This window comes from Rhinoraja longicauda, chromosome 35 (assembly GCF_053455715.1).
Source record: "Rhinoraja longicauda isolate Sanriku21f chromosome 35, sRhiLon1.1, whole genome shotgun sequence".
NCBI classification, from domain to species: domain Eukaryota; kingdom Metazoa; phylum Chordata; class Chondrichthyes; order Rajiformes; family Arhynchobatidae; genus Rhinoraja; species Rhinoraja longicauda.
In genome coordinates this window covers 15,671,644-15,693,497 of record NC_135987.1, presented here as the reverse complement: position 1 = coordinate 15,693,497, position 21,854 = coordinate 15,671,644, and the positions used below count along the sequence as shown (strand labels likewise).

At 44.8% G+C, this 21,854-nt stretch overlaps 1 protein-coding gene across 2 annotated transcripts in view; it reads right to left on the bottom strand.

The window, feature by feature from the left end:
• Nucleotides 1-4,468: 4,468 nt before the first annotated feature.
• The window catches only part of mcu (mitochondrial calcium uniporter), a 132,373-nt gene continuing 114,987 nt past the window's right edge, over nt 4,469-21,854 (bottom strand). For both annotated transcript variants that reach the window (XM_078428458.1, XM_078428459.1), the window contains 5 exons: nt 19,919-20,023; nt 14,228-14,388; nt 13,146-13,349; nt 9,329-9,445; nt 4,469-7,002 (listed from right to left, as the gene is read on the bottom strand). In XM_078428458.1, the coding sequence (XP_078284584.1) occupies nt 6,925-7,002; nt 9,329-9,445; nt 13,146-13,349; nt 14,228-14,388; nt 19,919-20,023 (665 nt within the window). In that variant the 3' untranslated portion in view covers nt 4,469-6,924. The remainder of the gene's footprint in view (nt 7,003-9,328; nt 9,446-13,145; nt 13,350-14,227; nt 14,389-19,918; nt 20,024-21,854) is intronic.

The following is a 21,854-nucleotide window of genomic DNA, read 5'->3' as shown; positions in this document are numbered from 1 at the left end:
AAAATGCACGTAGAAATATTATATTTCCCATGCCTTTTGGGAATTTTCAAAGTGTTTTGCAGCCTCTGAAAAGTGGTGCAAATATGGGAGGGCTGTAAAGAGAGGCATTGGTGGAGCTGCTGACTCAAGGCTCCAGCGACCCACGCTCGATCCTGTCGTCTGCTGCTTGCTCTCTGTGTCGGGTTCTCCCTGTAACACAATGGTTTTCCCCACCATGTCCTCCAGTTCCCTCCTACATCTCAAAACTATGCTGGTCGATGAGTTAATTGGCCACTGTAAATCAACCTTGCGTAGAGTAGGAAAATAACTGCAGATGCTGGTACAAATCGAAAGGTATTTATTCACAAAATGCTGGAGTAACTCAGCAGGTCAGGCAGCATCTCAGGAGAGAAGGAATGGGTGACCCTTCTTCAGACTGAGTGTACACCTTAAGTGTAACAATGCGTTTCGGAGTGTGCATTGTCTGCACTTTGTATCTTTTGTTTTAATCGCAAACCAACGCATCTGCAGTTCCTATTTGTGTAGTAAGGAACTGAAGATGCTGGTTTAAATGGAAGATATACACGCAAAATGTTGGAGTAACTCAGCAGGTCAGGCAGCATCTCTGGAGAGAAGGAATGGGTGACGTTTCGGGTCTAGACCCTTCTTCAGACTGATGACCTTGTGAGAGAGGATAGAATACAAGGAAATAAACGGGGGAATGGGATTAATTACTCCAAATGCAGGCATAGACGTACTCAACCTGAAACAATAACACTGTTCCCATAGACACTGGGTGACCTGCTGAGGGCTTCAAGCATATTCTGCTAACGTTTCAGATTTCCAGCTCTGGAGATTTATAAATTTCAGAACATACTTTTATCTAATCTCTTGCCCTCATCTTAATTAGTTTAGTTTAGAGATACAGCATTGAAAGAGACCCTTCAGCCCATCAAGTGCACGCAGACCATCGATCACTCCTTCACACTAGTCCTGTACTATCTCACTTGCACATATACTCCCTACACACAAGGGGCAATTTACAGAGACCAACATAACCAACAAACCTGCACATCTTTGGGATGTGAAAGGAAACTAGAGCACCCGGAGGAAACTCACACGGTCATTAGACAATAGGGTGCAGGAGGAGGCCATTCGGCCCTTCGAGCCAGCACCGCCATTCAATGTGATCATGGCTGATCATTCTCAATCAGTACCCCATTTCTGCCTTCTCCCCATACCCCCTGACTCCGCTATCCTTAAGAGCTCCATCCAGCTCTCTCTTGAATGCATTCAGAGAATTGGCCTCCACTGCCTTCTGAGGCAGAGAATTCCACAGATTCACAACTCTCTGACTGAAAAACTTTTTCCTCATCTCAGTTCTTGGCCTACCCCTTATTCTTAAACTGTGGCCCCTTGTTCTGGACTCCCCCACCATGGAGAACATGCAGACAGCACCCGAGGTCAGGATCGAACCCGGGTCTCTGACGCTGTGAGGCAGCAGCTCTACCCGCTGCACACTCCGTGCTGCCCCATAAGAGGATCTACTTACATTTGTTTCACTCTTTTACTTACGTATGACAGTACTCACATATAGTTTGAATTGAAGATAGACACAAAATACTGGAGTAACTCAGCGGGACAGGCAGCATCTCTGGAGAGAAGGAATGGGTGATGTTTCAGTTCAAGGCTCTTCTTCAGATTGGTCTTTGGGTCTTGAGCCAAGACATCACTCATTCCTTCTCTCCAGAGATGCTGCCTGTCCCGCTGAGTTACTTTAGCATTTTGTGTCTATCTTCCGTTCACACCAGCATCTGCAGTTCCTTCCTACACATATAGTTTGAATTGTCTGGAAAACATGCAAAATAAACTTTTCACTATTTTTTCCTACGTGACAATAATAACCCAATATAACTTTATACACTTGAATCTCTTCCTCATCTCTATTGTTCTAATATATTATGTTTGCTGTTTCTCACACTTTGATGAACTGATTTATCATCTCTATTGAATCTTTCCCCTTTCCAATTAAGCTCTGTTGAGTCTCAATGTTACACAATATTTCTCTTCTTATTGAACCCAATATAATTTAAGGTATTTCAGGACTTTATTAACTTGAGCTATACATTTAATGGACTTATTAAAAACAAATTCCCAAAGAATAATTATTATTTCTATTTTTACCAAATCATCCCATCTCAAATTTACTGGGACTGAATTCTCTTTTTGACATCCTCATCTCTTACTAATAGAGATTTGAACAATACTCTGATCCTCATAATTATTTATATCTGACCCTCATAGCAAATGTGGACCAACTTGCCCATGTCAACCAAGATACCACATCTCCATTAGAGCCACCTGCCTGCATTTGGCCCGTATCCTTCTAAACCTTTCCTGTCCATGTACTTGTCAAAATGTATTTTAAATGTTGTTAATATACCTGCCTCAACTACCTCCTCTGGTAGTTTGTTCGATATATCCACCACCCTTTGTGTTAAAAAGTGGCCCCTCGGATTTTTGTTACATCTTTTCCCTCTCACCTTAAACCCATGTCCTCTGGTTCTTGATTCCCCTATCCTGGGTAAACAACTATGCATTTACCATATCTATTCTTCTCATGATCTTACACTCTCTATAAGATCACCCCTCGTCCTCCTACACTCGAAGGAATAAAATTATAGCCTGCTCAATCGCTCCCGATAGCTCATGCCCTCAAATCCTGACAACATCCTCGTAAACCCTCTCTGCACCCTTTCCAGCTTGTAGATAAATACACGATTAATTGGACTTACACACACTGTTATTATGTGGAGGTTGAGTGATACCATTCTTTGCTTGGGGAGATGTGTTCTCACTTCCTTCCTGAGTGGCAGGGCTTTGACTTAAAGCAGTTGTTCCACTGCCCTTGACTCCCACGGAGCAATGGTGCCTTTTGCAAAGCTGATTGATCACTATTTTTCTTGAAGTGGCATCTCCTGCAATCTCCTTGGTAGAATTCTCTGCAGCTGCAGAATTGATCGTGGTAATTAAAGGACGTGATAAAGCCTAGACTGAAGCCACACAAGAAAAAATATCCCAATATGCGGTCAGGCAGCAACTGGGTGAGGAAAAATAAACGTTAGTGTTTTAGATTGAAGACACATCATTAATTAACCACATCCCAAGTGGCCGAGGGTTTCAGAATTTCTGTTTTTAATTCCCATTTCCAGCATCTGCTATTTTTGGGGGAATTTTCATTCCCAAGGATGTGCTTATCAAAGTGTGAACCAGGAATAACCCCGTTTCGGAAGAGTGTAGCAAAACTCCAGAGAAAGAGCCGAAGCCTTTAAAGTGACAGGAACTCTGCTTAATTCAAAGGCAGTTAAGAGAATGCTGATCTGAACATCCACAGAAATTTAGTAAACAACAAACGTTCTCACCTTAATAAAGCAAAAGGCAATCAATGCTTTTATATCCATGGCAGTTTGAATGAAGGAATGAATGATTTTTTATTGCCATGTGTCAAGTCACAGTGAGATTCTTTGTTCTGCATAACCGATGTATGCAGTCACTACATAAAGGGCGCAGACAAAGTTTGCACACAATCACGCCGTACTTTAGGATAAGATATAAGATGAAGCACAGTTTACCTCCAATAGGTGAAGTCAACAGATCCCACAGCACCAAGCTCTCCCAATATTCATCTACCAACATTATGATAATCAGATTTCCGAGTGATTATAAATATTGACTGGAGTCATCGCAGTTTCTACTTAACAGTGACATTTTACTTATACCATCAATAGTACTGTCCTGTGGATGCGAAAAACGTTAATACCAAGTGCAAAATTTACTCCATTTTTATTTTGTTAATAAGCCAAAAGGTGCACAAATGCCACATGGCACACGGAGAACAGGATCCAATGGAAGAATGTTGTTTGGCAGTACAACAAAACTCAGATAGCCACTATCCATTTGGAAATCCCAATTTATAGAAAGGAACTGCAGATGCTGGTTTACACCAAAGATGGACACAAAAAGCTGGAGTAACTCAGCAGGTCAGGCAGCATCTCTGGAGAAAAGGAACAGGTGATGTTTTGGGTCGAGACCCTTCTTCAGGCTAGTCTGCCTGACCCGTTGAGTAACTCCAGCACTTTGTGTCTATCTTCGCTGCCATTTCTAGCAGAATCCAAGCTCATGGGATAAATTAAAACACAAAGGACTAGGTGTTGGTGAACCCTTTGAAGCCTGACTAGCAATCTCTCAAAGAAAGTAACACTGCAAAATTGAGCGGTTTTCTTTTTGCAATTTATTCAGTAAACAGTGTCAATTAAGAAATGGTCTGTGGTTTGATACATTTCTAAGATTTTGCTTCATAATATTCAGCATTAGAAAGTTACACAAGAGCATCTCTGCAAGTATTACATGTTAGAAAACACAGGAGTATTCTGAAAGCTACAAACAAATTAACCCCTCCCCCCCCCCCCCCCCCCGTAAGGAACTGGAAATTCAAGTATGGTGCTGAAAGTAGTGGGAATTCAGTCAAATTCTCCTGTGCCACAGGAACAAATAGATTCTTGTACCACTTGTGTGCACATCCCTGATACCTTGCTGTGTCCCGTAAGGGCAGAGGTCCAATAATTTCCTACCTTGCCACATATGGCAAAATGTAGCACAGATTTCCAAGGACACCCATATGTCTAACACACCATCTGTGCTGTCATATTGCTCTTGCCCACGTATATAAAATGCATACAGCCACATTAAGTGAACGCCTGCAAGACCTTCAACTTGTCTACGGCACTCATTTTAAGATAAAAAAGACAGCCACGCCCCAAGAGTCCTTTGGGCTTCTGCATTTATGCCCTCCAAAGGGTTTTTATTCCCATGCACTTTACCACAGTTTCCCAGGGCCATTTGGTACAATCAGTGTATCACATTCTTTCAGGGCTCCTCAGGCTGGGTGGTGAAGCTAAGGCACTGGTCTCAATCACTGCCCATAACCCCTGGAGATCCAGGTGCACATTCTATTCGCAGGGAGTGGGCATAATGAACACTGGCTGTGTGTTCTGGCATTGCTGGTTTAGCTGGGCCAGTGTTGGTGTTTGCTAAGTCAACTCTCAGTTGTAGATTAATTAGCTCAAAAGCATCAAATTGACCTGATATTCGTCACTCTATCTCTCCCTCCACAGGTGCTCACTGACCTGCAGAATAGTTGCTTCCCAGATTTCCATCTACTAACAGCATTTGGCTTTTGTATTGCTGTTCTTCTGCTAACAAGGAGAAGATTGGGTACTGCATTAAAAACCACCAGCACACCATTTACATTTACAATGCTCCTGAAAAAAACCATTATTACTTTCATTATTCTTGAGCAGAGTTCATGAATACAGTTACTTAAGTTCGCAAAAAGCATTTACCGCCTGTGTAATCTGCCTGAAAAATCATGCCACTTATTTTTATAAGGATGAAATTTATTTAACTACCTAGCACTATCTACATAGGCCCATCCCAGAATGATACCATGATACCCAGATGATGTTCAGTAGCGTTGTATACAACTTAGGTTTTTAAGCTTCCCATTTTGGTAACAACCTTAAAAGTCACAGTGATCGACAAGTTATTCCTGTCTGTACAAATATTATAAAGAGAACATGCAATTGTGACTCGATTGTCACAATACAGCTCAGAGGTATTTGAATCCCTGTCTAACAGGAAAATCATGCAACATACTTCCATGGAACAACTCCCACGCTAACAGTAATGCAACATGCATTCTATATGGATCACTCTGCACTCACTATGGGCTGCCTAGTAAATCTAGCTCCCCATTCAAAGATCCCTGTGTTTTAATGTACAAACTCCCCAAGGAGGAGGTCCCTCTGCAAATTTAAACAAGTACAGTTAACAGTGACATCTTCATGTGTGGAAAAATAAGACAGCAGACAACAAATACCTCTTTAAAGGGGCTCATTATCCATTTAATTAAAAATAAATGCATTTGACCTAAGCAAACATTTTGAGTCAGGAGATGTATACAGAGGTATAACTGCAGCTTAAATTGATTTCTGCACCATTCCTCGTTTAGCTGGCCACTGCTGACCTGAACAATGTGTAACCTTTGCCACATTCAAAAGACTTGTTCCCGCCACCCAAATCCGCTGGACCAAATTAAAGAGTTGTGCATTGAAGGTGTGAGGCGCAACTTGCTGTGAAGCAGGGATGTGTAGCGGGGGAAATGACCAAGTTTAATAAGATTCATTCCATTCAGAGCAAATCATTGCTTAAGGTTCAAGAACACATGATGACCTCTTGGATGTCTTCACTCCCTGTGTGCTAAAACAGCGACAAGCCCTGCATCTCACTGGGAAAGGACAGACAGAAACATCCACGAAGAGCAGACAAACCCAGGTAAAAACCGCACCTTTCTGTACCAGTAGTACATGAAACCAGAAGAACAAACCGTTTAACACAGTGACCAAAGGCAAGACCCAATTAGTTCCAAAACAGTTGTGGTAGTTATTTATTGTCAGAGTTACACAGCTCATTCGTACAACAATGTCCTCCTTAATCATAGTCATTGAGTGCAGCAATGTCAAATGAATTGATAGTTTGTAAAATCTGCACAAAAACAGAATAAAACAGTAAAATAAATGGTGTAAATAAATTTATTCTTTTTTAAAAAACCCAGAGGAAAAGTGTATCCCAATCTGCCCACACGCCATCAGCTGGAAATGCGCACTGTTCGTTCTGCATGATCAGATTCCCCAATGTACCTGAAGCACATCTCAACATGATTTCAAACTCCTTCCCCGCTGCCAGTGGGATCTCGAGGACCCGCAGAGGTTTGGTTGTTGATCAGGTGAAGAGCGCCATGGTGTTAGCGGTTCCAGACATTCCTCGGGTTGGTAGGTGGGAGTGGCGGGGTCAGGGGGGGGATGGTGGAGGCACATCTGGCATTCCTCACTCTTGGCCGCCGACAGGCTGGACGGGGAGATGGAGCTGAAGTGGATCTCGGAGACGCTTCAAGTCCAACTCGGCCTGAAATGCATAATTCACCAGTGTCACCAGATGGTTATTAGTGCAGGAAGGAACTGCAGATGCTGGTTTACACTGAAGATAGACACAAAATGCTGGGGTAACTCAGTGGGACAGGCAGCATCTCTGGAGAGAAGGAATGGGTGACGTTTCGGGTCGAGACCCTTCTTCAGACTGGCAGCCTTGCAGAAGGGTCTTGACCCAAAATGTCCCCAGATGTTCAGTTTAGTTTAGAGATACAGCACAGAAACAGGCCCTTCAGCCCACCGAGTTCACACCAAGGAGCGATCCCTGCACACTAGCGCTACCCAACACAGAATAGGGATAATTTACATTTATACCAAGCCAATTAACCTTAACCTGTACGTCTTTGGAGAGTGGGAGGAAATGGAAGATCTAAAAGAAACCCCACGCAGGTCACGGGGAGAACGTACAAACTCCTTACAGACAGCACCCTTAATCAGGATCTAACCCAGGTCTCTGGCGCTGTAAGGCAGCAACTCTACCGCTGCGTCACCATGCCACCCATATTTAAATCTCTCTGGACAAAGCCATTCCTGAAAAACTAAAACCCTCCCTGCTGCTCTGTTAAATCCAATCAATGCCATTGAAAGAAAGTTACAAATATATAATCCCTTTGCCAACCCTGGATGTACCAGAGTCCCAAATTAAATTCTCCCAATCCCTTCATGGTAACTATTTCCTTTATTCTGCACATATTCTGGATAAAATGAAACTCCTTCCAACTTGATAATGAGAAGATTGAAAGCATGAATGTTGATCCCCCATCACAAACTCCATGTCCAGTAACATCTTTCTCGCCATCTCTCTCTGACCAAATCCATTTACAAACCAAATTTAAGCTTCAGATCATAGTTCCGTTTCACTCTAAAACGCTATTACATTGTCCAAGTCCACTTACACCCAGCCTATCCTCATCTACAACTTTTTCAGTCAGAGTTGTAAATAACTTTTTCAGTCAGAGAGTTGTAAATCTGTGGAATTCTCTGCCTCAGAAGGCAGTGGAGGCCAATTCTCTGAATGCATTCAAGAGAGAACTAGATAGAGCTCTTAAGGATAGCGGAGTCAGGGGGTATGGGGAGAAGGCAGGAACGGGGTACTGATTGAGAATGATCAGCCATGATCACATTGAATGGTGGTGCTGGCTCGAAAGGCCAAATGGCCTCCTCCTGCACCTATTGTCTATTGTTTATTGACTTCCAGATATCAATAGACATCAATGACTTCTAGATATCCCAATATGCTCCGGGTCTTGTTTTTTTGATCCATTATGTGGGCCCATCACCACTGTGCTTTCTGCCTTTGGACCAGCGACACCTCGATGCTCTCCCTCGTTTCAAGCTCCCACTATCAGCATGGCCTTCCTGTGTAATCCTCTTGCAGTCTTCAACCCTCAAAATTCAGTGTTCTTTCAAGTCAGGATGCAAGCTTTTGAAAACCTGGCCCAAACCCTCCTCGTGATACATGTTTAATAATCACAGCAAAGAACCATCAAGTTTTTTAAAGAATTGTTAACCGTATTTAAGCACCAAGTTAACACGGTGTCACAAAATGGATGCCATGTGTACCCAATGTATTGAAGTTCTCCAAAGTAGCAGACGTTGTGGATAAATGTGCTACGATGAATGTGCTACGATTTTCAAAAGACATTCGATAAGGACCAGCATCTAAGGTTTTTGCAGAACTGAAAAAAAAAACCTCATGATAAGGGAGATAACATTGACATGAATAGAGTGGAAAGTAAAGCTGAGGGGAGAGATACGAGTGGAAGGGGAAGGGAAAGAGTGGGGATAAAAGGGAAAAGTGGGACTGGGATGAGAGATTACAGAGGGGAAAGGAGCCAGGTGACTGGGGCTGTAGGATGAATGTGTACACACCTGGGTGAGAACAGGGGATGGAGTATTACTCGAAAATGGGAAATTCAATGTTCATATCACTGTGTTGTGAGCTCCCCAAGCTGAGAATGAGCCCCAATCGCTCCAGTTAGCACGTTGTCTTACTCTGGCCAAGGACGTCAGTGTAGAAACGGGAAGATCCTTTGCTAAGAGTGCTCTGTACTGCTGCCTCAAGCTTATCCTCCCAACTACAGTGAATGTACACATGGCCACCACTCCAGCTAACACTGTGAGGTATGGTGCTGGCTCGAAGGGCCACATGGCCTCCTCCTGCACGTATTTTCTATAGTCCATTTGTCTGGTGCATCGAGTCATCTGCTGCTGTGCGTACAGCATTGTGGCAGACACACACAAACACACCATTGAATTGAAATCGAACTGAAAATTGGTTTCTACAGCAACCTCTACTTTACCTGAGCAATGGCGTCCTTGAGTCTGTTGTATGTTTCAATGTCAAATTTCGTCTTTTTGGCTCCTTTGTGGAAGAAATTCAAGTATTGTCTGTCTCTGGCGTCAGGGTAAATGTACTCCTGTGGAGAGATGGGGAAGAAATGTCAGTCGAGGCACAGAGAAACAGGCAGTCTATAAATCAGTAGGTAGGATTGTAAACAGAAATTACTGGTGTAATTGGCTAATGAACGAAAAGGTGAAATGTGAAATCATTTTGTTTAAAGTTTTGTGATCTGGGAGGCTAAGATCAGTGGAAGCTGATCCGATAATAAATCTCAGAACAGAGCTGAACAAACACCAGCAGGTAATAAAATGATGGGGCTGTGGCGAATAACATCATAAAGCAGGCAATGACACAATGGGTCAAACAGCTGGCTTTTACAGAATTGTAATATTTCGCAAAGATCTAACGAGTATACATTGTTCAACTTAGCTGTTTCACAATATGACAACGGTGTTCCTTTTGTGGCGTTGACAAAAATGAAAGGTTTCGGGGGTAATGGGGAGAAGGCAGGAGAATAGACAATAGACAATAGGTGCAGGAGTAGGCCATTCGGCCCTTCGAGCCAGCACCGCCATTCAATGTGATCATGGCTGATCATTCTCAATCAGTACCCCGTTCCTGCCTTCTTCCCATACACCCTGACTCCCCATATCCTTAAGAGCTTTATCTAGCTCTCTCTTGAATGCATTCAGAGAATTGGCCTCCACTGCCTTCTGAGGCAGAGAATTCCACAGATTCACAACTCTCTGACTGAAAAAGTTATTCCTCATCTCCGTTCTAAATGGCCTACCCCTTAGTCTTAAACTGTGCCCCCTGGTTCTGGACTCCCCCAACATTGGGAACATGTTTCCTGCCTCTAACGTGTCCAACCCCTTAATAATCATACGTTTCGATAAGATCTCCTCTCATCCTTCTAAATTCCAGTGTATACAAGCCTAGTCGCTCCAGTCTTTCAACATATGACAGTCCCGCCATTCCGGGAATTAACCTAGTAAACCCACGCTGCACGCCCTCAATAGCAAGAATATCCTTCCTCAAATTTGGAGACCAAAACTGCACACAGTACTCCGGGTGCGGTCTCACTAGGGCCCTGTACAACTGCAGAAGGACCTCTTTGCTCCTGTACGCAACTCCTCTTGTTATGAAGACCAACATTCCATTGGCTTTCTTCACTGCCTGCTGTACCTGCATGCTTCCTTTCAGTGACTGATGCACTAGGACACCCAGATCTCGTTGTACGTCCCCTTTTCCTAACTTGGGATGAGGCGGGAGAGATAGGTCAGCCACGATTGAATGGCAGAGTATTGATAGGCCGAATGGCCTCATTCTGCAGCTATCACTTACACTGGGGCATGTGAGTAAAATCCCAGCAACCAGCATTCCTCCTCAACCCATCACAAGCTCAAATGACTTGAACTCCAAGATATTGCAGTATTCCCAAGGGAATACTGTAAGTGGAGAAAGTGGAAAGGTATTGCGTGGTAAAAATGTACGAGTACAAATCACAGATCTCCAAAGTAGCAAATGTTGTGGATAATGGGGAGCTGGTGATTGCTGAACCGATTCAACCATTACCCACATGCCAAAAATCAATTTGCATTTGTGTAGAATCTATTACATTTTCAGGAAATCTCACTATTTTTAGATGGCTGCACATAGTGACAATGCTATAACCAGGTCAAGTCCAACATTTAGGCAACAAACTCCCCTTATAATCTGTTACTTGCACCAGATGTGGTTAATTTTGTGCACCCAATTTACCTACAATTACATTTCATTCTTTGCATATTTTTTTCTGGGGAAACTACCTTACTGTTGTTATTGGAAAGGGTTTCTGTATCTTTTGCTCTTGCCAGTCGATAACTGGATTGGTGTCTGAGAAAACAGACTTTGTTGTATGCTAAACCACTTAAAGGAAACATTATCTAACCCATACGTCACTCAATGGTTGATTGGTGTTGTCGATAAATAGGGACTCAAGAAACTGCAGATGCTGGAACCTTGAGCAAAATGCAAAGTGCTGGAGGAACACATTGGGTCTGGCAACGTCTGTGGAGGGGATGGATAGACAGTGTTTCGGGTTGTCTGTCCATTTCCTCCACAGATGCTGCCTGACTCATTGTGTTCCTCCAGCACGTCTTGTCAATAGATAGTGTTTTAAATTGTCAATCTCCTCAAAGGACAACGCCGAACTTCTTGGGTTATTGGAATGGTCTTTTTACATCAATGGTTTATGTAACAAGACCCACTTTCTGCCCAGGTACAGATATTCCAGCGAGGTATCTGTGTGAAGGGTGATCAAATAATGTTAAGGAGAGAACGGTAGATCAAGTATGTAAGGTGCACAACTCACAAAAACTCCATACCTTCCAGTTAAGGCACCTCAGGGAGCATGGGCCATCCATTACTGAGGCATGACCTTGTAGAGGTTTGTAAAATCATGAGGACCATAGATAAGATAAACAGCCACAGTATTTTCCCCTGAGTAGGAGAGTCTAAAGCTAGAGGGCACAGGTTGAAGATGAGAGGGGAAAAATGAAAAGGCTACTGAGGGACAACCATTCTACAGAAGCTGGTGGGGACATGGAACAAGCTGCCAAAGGAAGATGTAGAGGGAGGTATAATTCCAACATTTAAAAGATGCTTAAACAGGTACATAGATGGGGAAATTTTGATGGAAAATGGGGCAAGCTCAGTTGAGCAAGATGGGCCAAAGGGCCTTTTTCCATGTCTGAAGAAGGGCCTCAACCCAAAACATCACCCACTCTGTCTCTCCAGAGATGCTGCCTGTCCCGCTGAGTTACTCCAGCATTTTGTGTCTATCTTTTTTCCACGTTACATTGATCTATGCTGCCACTTACAGCTCATAGAAACATAGAAAATAGGTGCAGGAGTAGGCCATTCGGCCCTTACGAGCCTGCACCGCCATTCAATATGATCATGGCTGATCATCCAACTCAGTATCCCGTACCTGCCTTCTCTCCATACCCCCTGATCCCTTTAGCCACAAGGGCCACATCTAACTCCCTCTTAAATATAGCCAATGAACTGGCCTCAACTACCTTCTGTGGCAGAGAATTCCACAGATTCACCACTCTCTGTGTGAAAAAAAACGTTCTCATCTCGGCCCTAAAAGACTTCCCCCTTATCCTTAAACTGTGACCCCTTGTTCTGGACTCCCCCATCATCGGGAACAATCTTCCTGCATCTAGCCTGTCCAACCCCTTAAGAATTTTGTAAGTTTCTATAAGATCCCCCCTCAATCTCCTAAATTCCAGCTCAGTTACAATGATAGAAAGATCACATGAGCTACGGCCAACCTAAATTGGAACTGACCTACAAAAGCAAGTCCCGGCAGTGAAAGATGTTTACCTCCACTGCCTCTTTTTTAAGGAAAAGAAATGACCCCCAACGCCCTGAGGAATAGTTCAATCAGATCTGCAGATGCCGTGAGTTGGGTGGAGACATGGAGCAGATGGGTCAAACCACCTGTACCTGGATGCGAGATCCCTCACTACTCCAAAGACGTACAGGTATGTAGGTTAATTGACTGGGTAAATGTAAAAAATTGTCCCTAGTGGGTGTAGGATAGTGTTAATGTGCGGGGATCGCTGGGCGGCGCGGACTTGGTGGGCCGAAAAGGCCTGTTTCCGCGCTGTATATATATGATGATATATGATATGATATTTTCCAAAAGACTGCTGGGATTACATTTTGCTGCAGGTTAAGCCTGGCAAGGTGAACAATCAAAGATGCCTCACAGGGCTTGATCCTACCTGCCGCGTCATGACAAAATATGCATACATCGCCATGGCACTGCCGTAAGTGATAAAGTAGGTGACCGGTTCCATTATGTCCCAGGAATATTCCCACCAGGTGAGGCGAGCCAGGATTCCGAACTGTGTGGCCATGAAGGCCATGCCGCCCCAGAGCACCCAGGTCGACTGCTTCTCCGCCTTCCTGTCCAACTCCAACTTGACCTGCAAGAGTAAAATGGGAAGTGTGTAGGAAGGAACTGCAGATGCTGGTTTAAACCGAAGGCAGACACAAAAAGCTGGAGTAGCTCAGCGGGACAGGAAGCATCTCTGGAGACAAGGAATGGGTGACGTTTCGGGTCGAGATCCTTCTTCAGACTGGAGTCTTTTTGTGTCTATCCAGCTTTTTGTGTCTACCTATCCAGGGTAAAATGGGAGACCGGGAATGAGAGCTTTTTGTGTACAAGGGTGAATCCACCTTCCCGAGAGAACTTTAGTGAGCGATTTCATCCACTGCATAACAGGCAAAAGGACTTACTGCATCTAATCAAATAATTGTACAGACAAAAGGGAACTCAGCAGAAGTTCAGGATTCATCCTGACCCTCAATCTAGTTCAGTTTAAAAGATACAGCACGGTTACAAGCCCTTCAGCCCACTGAGTCCACGCCAACTAGCGATCCCCGCTCATTAACACTATCTTACACTAGGGACAGATTTTACAATTATACCAACCCAATTAACCTACAAGCCTGTACCATTTTGGAGTGTGGGAGGAAACCGGAGCTCCCGGAGAAAACCCACGTGGGTCACGGGGAGAAGGTACAAACTCTGTACAGACAGTGCCCGTAGTCAGGATCGAACCCGGGACTATGGCGCTGTAAGGCAGCAACTCTGCCGCTGTGCCACCATGCAGCCCTACATCTTAATTAAAGCAAATAGGATTCAACCAGGTTAGACTCACCCATGATCACTGCATTATTCTTGTTCTACATAGCTCTAATTCTAATGTTGCCACCCACTATGACACTTTAGGCAAAGCCTCATATCTGACCATGGAGTTTAATAGTTGTTTGCCCACATGTGATGCAGGAGGTCACTCACTTTCTCAAATGGTTCAATCTGAGCGTTGAGCTCCTCCACACGCTTCTTCAGTTCCTGTTCCTTTTTCAGCTGGTGCTCCTCAACGCGCAGGGTGGTGAAGAGATGCTGGACGAGGATTTTAACATCATTCATTGATGTTGCATCTTCATGACTCAGCTTCTCTGCAAAATTTAACAAGAAATACATGCTTATTGATCGGCTGTGTAGGTGGGTGGCAGGTGAAGTGAAAGGAATGGACGGGCATTAGGGTTGACAACTGCCCCGTATTAGCCAGGACATCCCCTATTTTGGGCTAAATTGGTTTGTCCCGTATTAGGCCCGGGGTGGGAGGGCTGTACGCCCGGACGCCGTAGGTCTGGACAGTGAGGGACTGGGGACCGCTCTAGGTCCGGACAGTGTAGGTCCGGAGGCCGGGCGCCGTCTAATGGAGGTAGCGTAGCAACCCGCCTCCTGGCCCAGGCGGTCGCCATTGGTGAAGCGGGAGCACGTGGCTACTGGCTGGGTGAGGTCACGTGGCGGTGATGTCACCTTGTCCCTTATTTGTGAGTGAGATAGTTGGCACCCCTAATGGGCATGTACTTCACCATTTTGTCTACTTAAGTATGATTGTGCCTAATGTACAATATGATACGATAGAACTTTATTTATCCCAGGAGGGAAACTGGTCTGCCTACAGTCATAAAACATGAAATTAAAGTGACGAGTGGAAAGGATTGGGGATGTGTAAAGATTGGGGGTGGGTGGGGCATGAGGGTTCAGTCTACCCCATGACAGAAGGGAGAGGAGTTGTACAGTTTGAGAGCCACAGGGAAAAAGGATCTCCTGTGGCATTCTGTACTGCATCTTGGTGGAACCAGTCTGTTGCTGAAGGTCCTATCATGTTGACCAGTGTGCATTGGAGGGGAGTATCGTAGATCGTTACTGAACTGCAAGGTATTTATTCATAAAATGCTGGAGTAACTCAGCAGGTCAGGCAGCATCTCAGGAGAGAAGGAATGGGTGACATTTTGGGTCGAGACCCTGAAACGTCACCCATTCCTTCTCTCCTGAGATGCTGCCTGACCTGCTGAGTTACTCCAGCATTTTGTGAATAAATACCTCCGATTTGTACCAGCATCTGCCGTTATTTTCTTACGTTACTGAACTGCATGTCAAAACAAAATCTCTGTGCCTAGGTATATGTAACAATAAAGCACCATTGACACAATAAGTCGAGTTTATTTATGACAATAATCTAGACTTGCCTCGACGCTCTACATTAGAGGCAGTGGAATCCGTTCTGATCCTTGTATGTGTGGGGGGGGGGGGGGGGGGTGTGGGTGGGGGAAATCTTTCTTCTTTTTTTAGGTCTCTTCCGCGGGGCCTTCCATCGCCCGGTGCGGCTCGGCAGCGGGGCTGAACAGCGCCCGGTGCGGCTCGGCCGCGGGGCCTTCCATCGCCCGGTGCGGCGTGGCCGCGGGGCCTTCCATCGCCCGGTGCGGCGCGGCCGCGGGACACCATTCTGCTTTAGTTAAACATTTTGTTCAAGATGGCCGCGCCGTTGTGTTTGGCTGCCTGCCACTGTATGTTTCTTTTTTTTTTTTTTTCCTAATCAGATGTGCAGCACTTTGGTCAACGTGGGTTGTTTTTAAATGTGCTATACGAATAAAATTGACTTGACTTGACTTGTCCACAATTTCCACCATCAGACACTAGGTGACAGCAGAGCAACAGTGGAGGGGTTTCTCCCTGCACAGAGCGGTCACAACGGCTCCTCTGGTGAGTTTAAGCAGGGACCTGCTTTGCGCCAAGTCTCACCCACCCATGACAGCTCTCCAGAATGTAAAATTATGCTCAGCCATGTCTGACCGAGGAACAGCCTCCCTAAACATCTGCACTGGATGAATGCTGCCAATTCAGGCTGGATAGATTCTTGATGGAATGATTACACATCTCCTCTCAAAATTCCCACAGGCCACCTTGTTCTTTCAGTATAATTGCCTTTCTACCTCTGGCTAATCAGTAAACAAAAATCCATTAATCCCACAGCAAAGTCCCAGGTTCAATCCGGACCTTGGCTGCTCTGGAGTTTACATGTTTGCCATTTCCACTGGATGCTCCGTTTCCTCCCACATTTCCAAAGACACCGGTTAATTGGCTGCTCCTAGTTTGTAGGCGATCGGTAGAATTTAGAGATTTGATGGGAATTAGGGTTGCCAACTATCTCACTCCCAAATAGGGGACAAGGTGATGTCACCCCCCTGCGCCCCAAGTGACCTCATCCAGCCAGCGGCCACGTGCTCCCACTCCATCAATGGTGGCCGCCCAGGCCGGGAGGCGGGTTGCTATGCAACCTCCGCTAGGCTGTCTGGACCTAGACTGTCTGGAGCTAAAATGTCGGAAACCTAGAGTGTCGGGACCTAAACTGTCAGGACCTACAGCGTTGGGGCCTACAGCGTCCGGGCCTACAGCGCCCCCCAGGCCTAATACGGGACAAGGGCGGTTCCGTACGGGACAAACCAGTTTAGCCCAAATTACGGGATGTCCCGGCTAATACGGGACAGTTGGCAACCCTAATGGGAATGTAGGAGAATGAAAAAAAAGCGGGATTAATGTAGGATTAGTGTAAATGGGTGGTCAATGATGGTGTGGCCTTAGTGGCCCAAAGGAGCTGTTTGCTTACTGCATCTCTGTGAAAACATTGAAATTTATCATTTACAGTCAACTAAATAAACTGTGGGGAAACCTAATGTATCTATTGCAGGGAAAGGGAACAGCAGATGCTGGTTTACAAAAGAAGACAGAAAGTGCTGAAGTATCTCAGTGTGTCAGGCAACAGCTCAGGAATATGTGGATAGGTGACGGTTCGGGTCGGGATCCTTCGTCACCCTGAGGACCCAATATATCCATCCCAGGTAGGCCTTCATCAACAACTCTTCACTCTTATGCCTTGATTTTCTTCCAGGTGTTCCACGCAGCAATATTGCAGAGACCAAGCTTTCCATCATAACGCACAAGTTCCTCAAGGTTGTGTTGGACCTCACTGTGACAGTTCAGGTGGCCACAGAAAGATAGGTCAAAATGTGAGTTTGAGCGGGAAGAGGAATTAAAGTGACAGGCAAAGGCAATAAATACTCATCTGCCATTTGGCACGTTGTAACATTCTGGACTTGATATTGAATTTTAAATCTTCAGGTAACTTGATTTCTAAATCTGTATCTATCATCCATCTGTGATAGACACAAAATGCTGGAGTAACTCAGCGGGACAGGCAGCATCTCTGCAGAAAAGTAATAGGTGGCATTTCGGGTCGAGACTTTCTTCATAGGGTCAAGGGTCCCGACCCGAAACATCACTTGTTCCTTTTCTCCCTGCCTGCCTGACCGCTGAGTTACTCCAGCATTTTGTGTCTATCTTCGGTGTAAACCAGCATCTGATGTTGCTTCCTACATTTCTATCTGCGATGTTAGCTCAGCTGGTTTTTAGACTCTCAGGGAGTGGAGAACTTGCCCCGCCAAACTCATTGGACTTGTTCTCCTGCCTTCAATTTTGAAACTCCCACATCCTTTCGTCAATGTTCTTTTATCTGTGTTCTCACCCTCTCTCTGCTCCTATTGACCAGACAACATGTCTCCTCCAGAGACATCCCCCTTCCCCACCCTTTCCTGGTGCTTACCAAGCCTCCCGTTTCCTTTTCAGTCCCTCAAATGGTGTTCAATCCGAAGTATTAACCGTTTCCATTCCCACAGATGCACCTAACCTGCTGACTAATTCCAGTATTTTCTATTTTTGATTTAAGGTTTCCAGCTTCCACAGATGTTGATTTGCTTCTCACTTTTCTACTATAAAGTAAAGGGCAATTGCCTTAAGCTTTGTAGTTAAAACTTTCCAACAACTGTTCAATAGTATCTGTGCCAGTTTAGTCACATTGGTAGAACTCACTCAAGGAATGTAGAAACAAGGAACTGGTTTACTTACAAAAAAAAAACTAGTTTACTACAAAAAAGATCCACAGTTCTGGAGTAATCCAGGGGGTCAGGTAGCATCTCTAGAAAACTTGGATAGGTTTAGTTTAGTTTAGAGACACAGCGCGGAAACAGGCCCTTCAGCCCACCGAGTCCGCACCGACCAGCGATCCCCACACATTAACACTACCCTGCACACACTAGGGACAATTTACAAATACACCAAGCCAATTAACCTACAAACCAGTACATCTTTGGAGTGTGGGAGGAAACCGAAGATCTCGGAGAAAACCTACGCGGTCTTGGGGAGAACGTACAGATAGCACCCGGAGTTTGTAAATTCTTCCCGTGACTGCGTGTGTTTACTCCAGTGTAGGAACAAGGGAGTGCAGATCCGGAGATGGTGTTCTCCAGAGATGGTGCCTGACCTGCTGAGTTACTCCAGCACTTTGTGATTTTTTTTCCCCAAGGAATATCTGTATCATATCCCAGAGTGTCGGATGACACTGAAGCATTACTGGGCAAGTGCTATGGTGTTGGTCGTGATGCTACTTTCCCATGTGATAATCAATCAGGGCTCTGCCCAGCAATTCTATCATGCAGAGTAGAAGTTAAACATCCCACAGCACTGAAGTGAAAGATCTAGTCCACTCTTAAAGTGGACAACAGTCCTCCTTGACGTCTTCAAGGTTATGATTGGAGTAAATCTAGGTGTGAAGAACCAACAATCTATCACTATCACAAAAAAAAATCTAATGGGGAATTCAGAAGAAATGATGAGAACGTTAAACCCTCTCCCACAGAGATGAGGTGTGGACCTAATGTTATCAATTAAACTAAAAGCCTGTTAGATGGAAATATAAAGATTCGTAGATTCTGGAAGCCTGAAATTATAACAGAAAATGCTCGGCTAGTCGGGCAGCATCCACGAAGTAGAAACAGGTTGAAGGCCCTACATCTAACAAAGGATCTTTGACCTGATGTGTGAACTGTCTTTCTTTGCACAGATGCTGCCTGACCTGCTGAGTCCCATTTGGAGAGATGCTAGTTATCGCAATCCAGTTATAGTTACAGTGAAGAAAATGCTACTTATAGTTACATTGGGCAACTTGTGTCACATAGGCGGCACGGTGGCGCAGTGGTAGAGTTGCTGCCTTACAGCGAATGCAGCGCCGGAGACTCAGGTTCGATCCTGACTACGGGCGCCGTCTGTACGGAGTTTGTACGTTCTCCCTGTGACCTGCGTGGGTTTTCTCCGAGATCTTCGGTTTCCTCCCACACTCCAAAGACGTGCAGGTTTGTAGGTTAATTGACTGGGCAAATGTTTTAAAAAAATTGTCCCTAGTGTGTGTAGGATAGTGTTAGTGTGCGGGGATCGCTGGGCGGTGCGGACCCGGTGGGCCGAAGGGCCTATTTCCGCGCTGTCTAAATCTAAAAAAAACCATCTCCTGTTATAGCAACCACACACTCGCATCTCAGCTGCAGCAAGTAAGAATTTCATTGTTCTATCTGGGACATTTGACAATACAACACTCTTGAATACTCTTGAATTTCAAAATGTTGTTCATTACTACTGCTGCAAGGTAACCCGATATATTTTCTAATGTTTAAGAGTATAAAATTCCAACTTAAACTGAGCGCAAGGTTCTCCAGTGATTAATGTTGCTGGCTGCAGAGTTAAATGTGGATTAATGCCAGCGATGAGTTGAATCAAGTCAACCATAAGGAACCTGGACAGATCTCGTACCTCTCTTTGGTGGCTGCACATGGTGTGTTACATCATTTATCACTAACTTGAAGTCATCAAGAAGTAGAATATCGATTCCTGTCGATGCAGCTATTCGATTGCCATCTGCATGAGGGAACAGAAATGGGACATTGAGAGCACGCAGCCTGGCAGGGTGGCATAATAATAATCAGCAGGCACAAGCCTTTCACCCTCGCCATCCCAAACCAAGCATGAGAGACAAAGGCCATGGCAGCAAAGTGGTTACAGTATGGATCTAGCATTCATACTAGGAGAGGAGAGGATAGGAGAGGAATCAGGCCCATCAAGTCTACTCTGCCGATAAATACAAAATGCTGGAGTAACTCAGCGGGACAGGCAGCATCTCTGGAGAGAAGGAATGGGTGACGTTTTGGTCGAGACCCTTCTTCAGACCTAGTCATTCCACATCACTCCACCATTCAATCATGGCTGATCTATCTTTCCCTCTCAACCCCATTCTCCTGCCTTCTCCCCATAACCCCCGACACTCTCATCAGGAGGTTACAATTATTAGAGTGAAAGAATCAAGAGTTGTACAGCACAGAAACAGGTTCTTTGGTCCACCACATCAATGTCAACCTTTTTGCCCTCAAACTCTTGCCTAAAGCCCCACAAAGTTACAGACCAACAGTAGAAATGGGTTAGACACAAAATGCTGGAGTAACTCAGCAGACCAGGCAGCATCTCTGGAGAGAAGGATTGGATGACGTTTCGGGTCGAAACCCTTCTTCAGGCTGGTCTCTGAAGTCTGAAGAAGGGTCTCGACCAGAAACGTCACCCATTCCTTCTCTCCAGAGATGCTGCCTGAGTTACTCCAGCATTTTGTGTCTATCTTCGGTTTAAACCAGCATCTGCAGTTCCTTCCTACACAGTAGAAATGGAAATCTTATCAGATCTTACAAGAGAAAATCTTATCAGATCAGGAGAAACATAATTCTTGTCCAAGGTTAACATGCAGTCCCTATGTAGGGTCTCAACCCAAAATGTCAACAATCCCCTTGCCTCTACAGATGCTGCCTGACCTACTGAACACATCCAGTAGTTGATATTTTAACCATATAACCATATAACAATTACGGCACGGAAACAGGCCCGTTCGGCCCTACCAGTCCACGCCGACCACTTTCTCTGACCTAGTCTCATCTACCTGCTCTCAGACCATAACCCTCCAATCCCCTCCCATCCATATACCTATCCAATTTACTCTTAAATAATAAAATCGAGCCTGCCTCCACCACTTCCACCGGAAGCTCATTCCACACAGCCACCACCCTCTGAGTAAAGAAGTTACCCCTCATGTTACCCCTAAACTTTTGTCCCTTAATTCTGAAGTTATGTCCCCTTGTTGGAATCTTCCCCACTCTCAAAGGGAAAAGCCTACCCACGTCAACTCTGTCCGTCCCTCTTAAAATTTAAAAAACCTCTATCAAGTCCCCCCTCAACCTTCTACGCTCCAAAGAATAAAGACCCAACCTGTTCAACCTCTCTCTGTGGCTTAAGTGCTGAAACCCAGGCAATATTCTAGTAAATCTCCTCTGTACCCTCTCCATTTTGTCGACATCCTTCCTATAATTTGGCGACCAGAACTGCACACCATACTCCAGATTCGGCCTCACCAATGCCCTGTACAATTTCAACATTACATCCCAACTTCTATATTCGATACTCTGATTTATAAAGGCAAGCATACCAAACGCCTTCTTCACCACCCTATCCACATGAGATTCCACCTTCAGGGAACAATTTTGATCCAGATTACAACACATCTAATCTCTTGTATCCCCTTTAACAGCCACTGTTTCTTCCTCCTCAGATGAGACTCAAACTGCTGAGAATTTATAGCAATTTTTTTAGTTTTAATTTCAGATTTTCAACATCTGCAGTATTTTGCTATTTTGGTCGTGCGGCTGTGTCC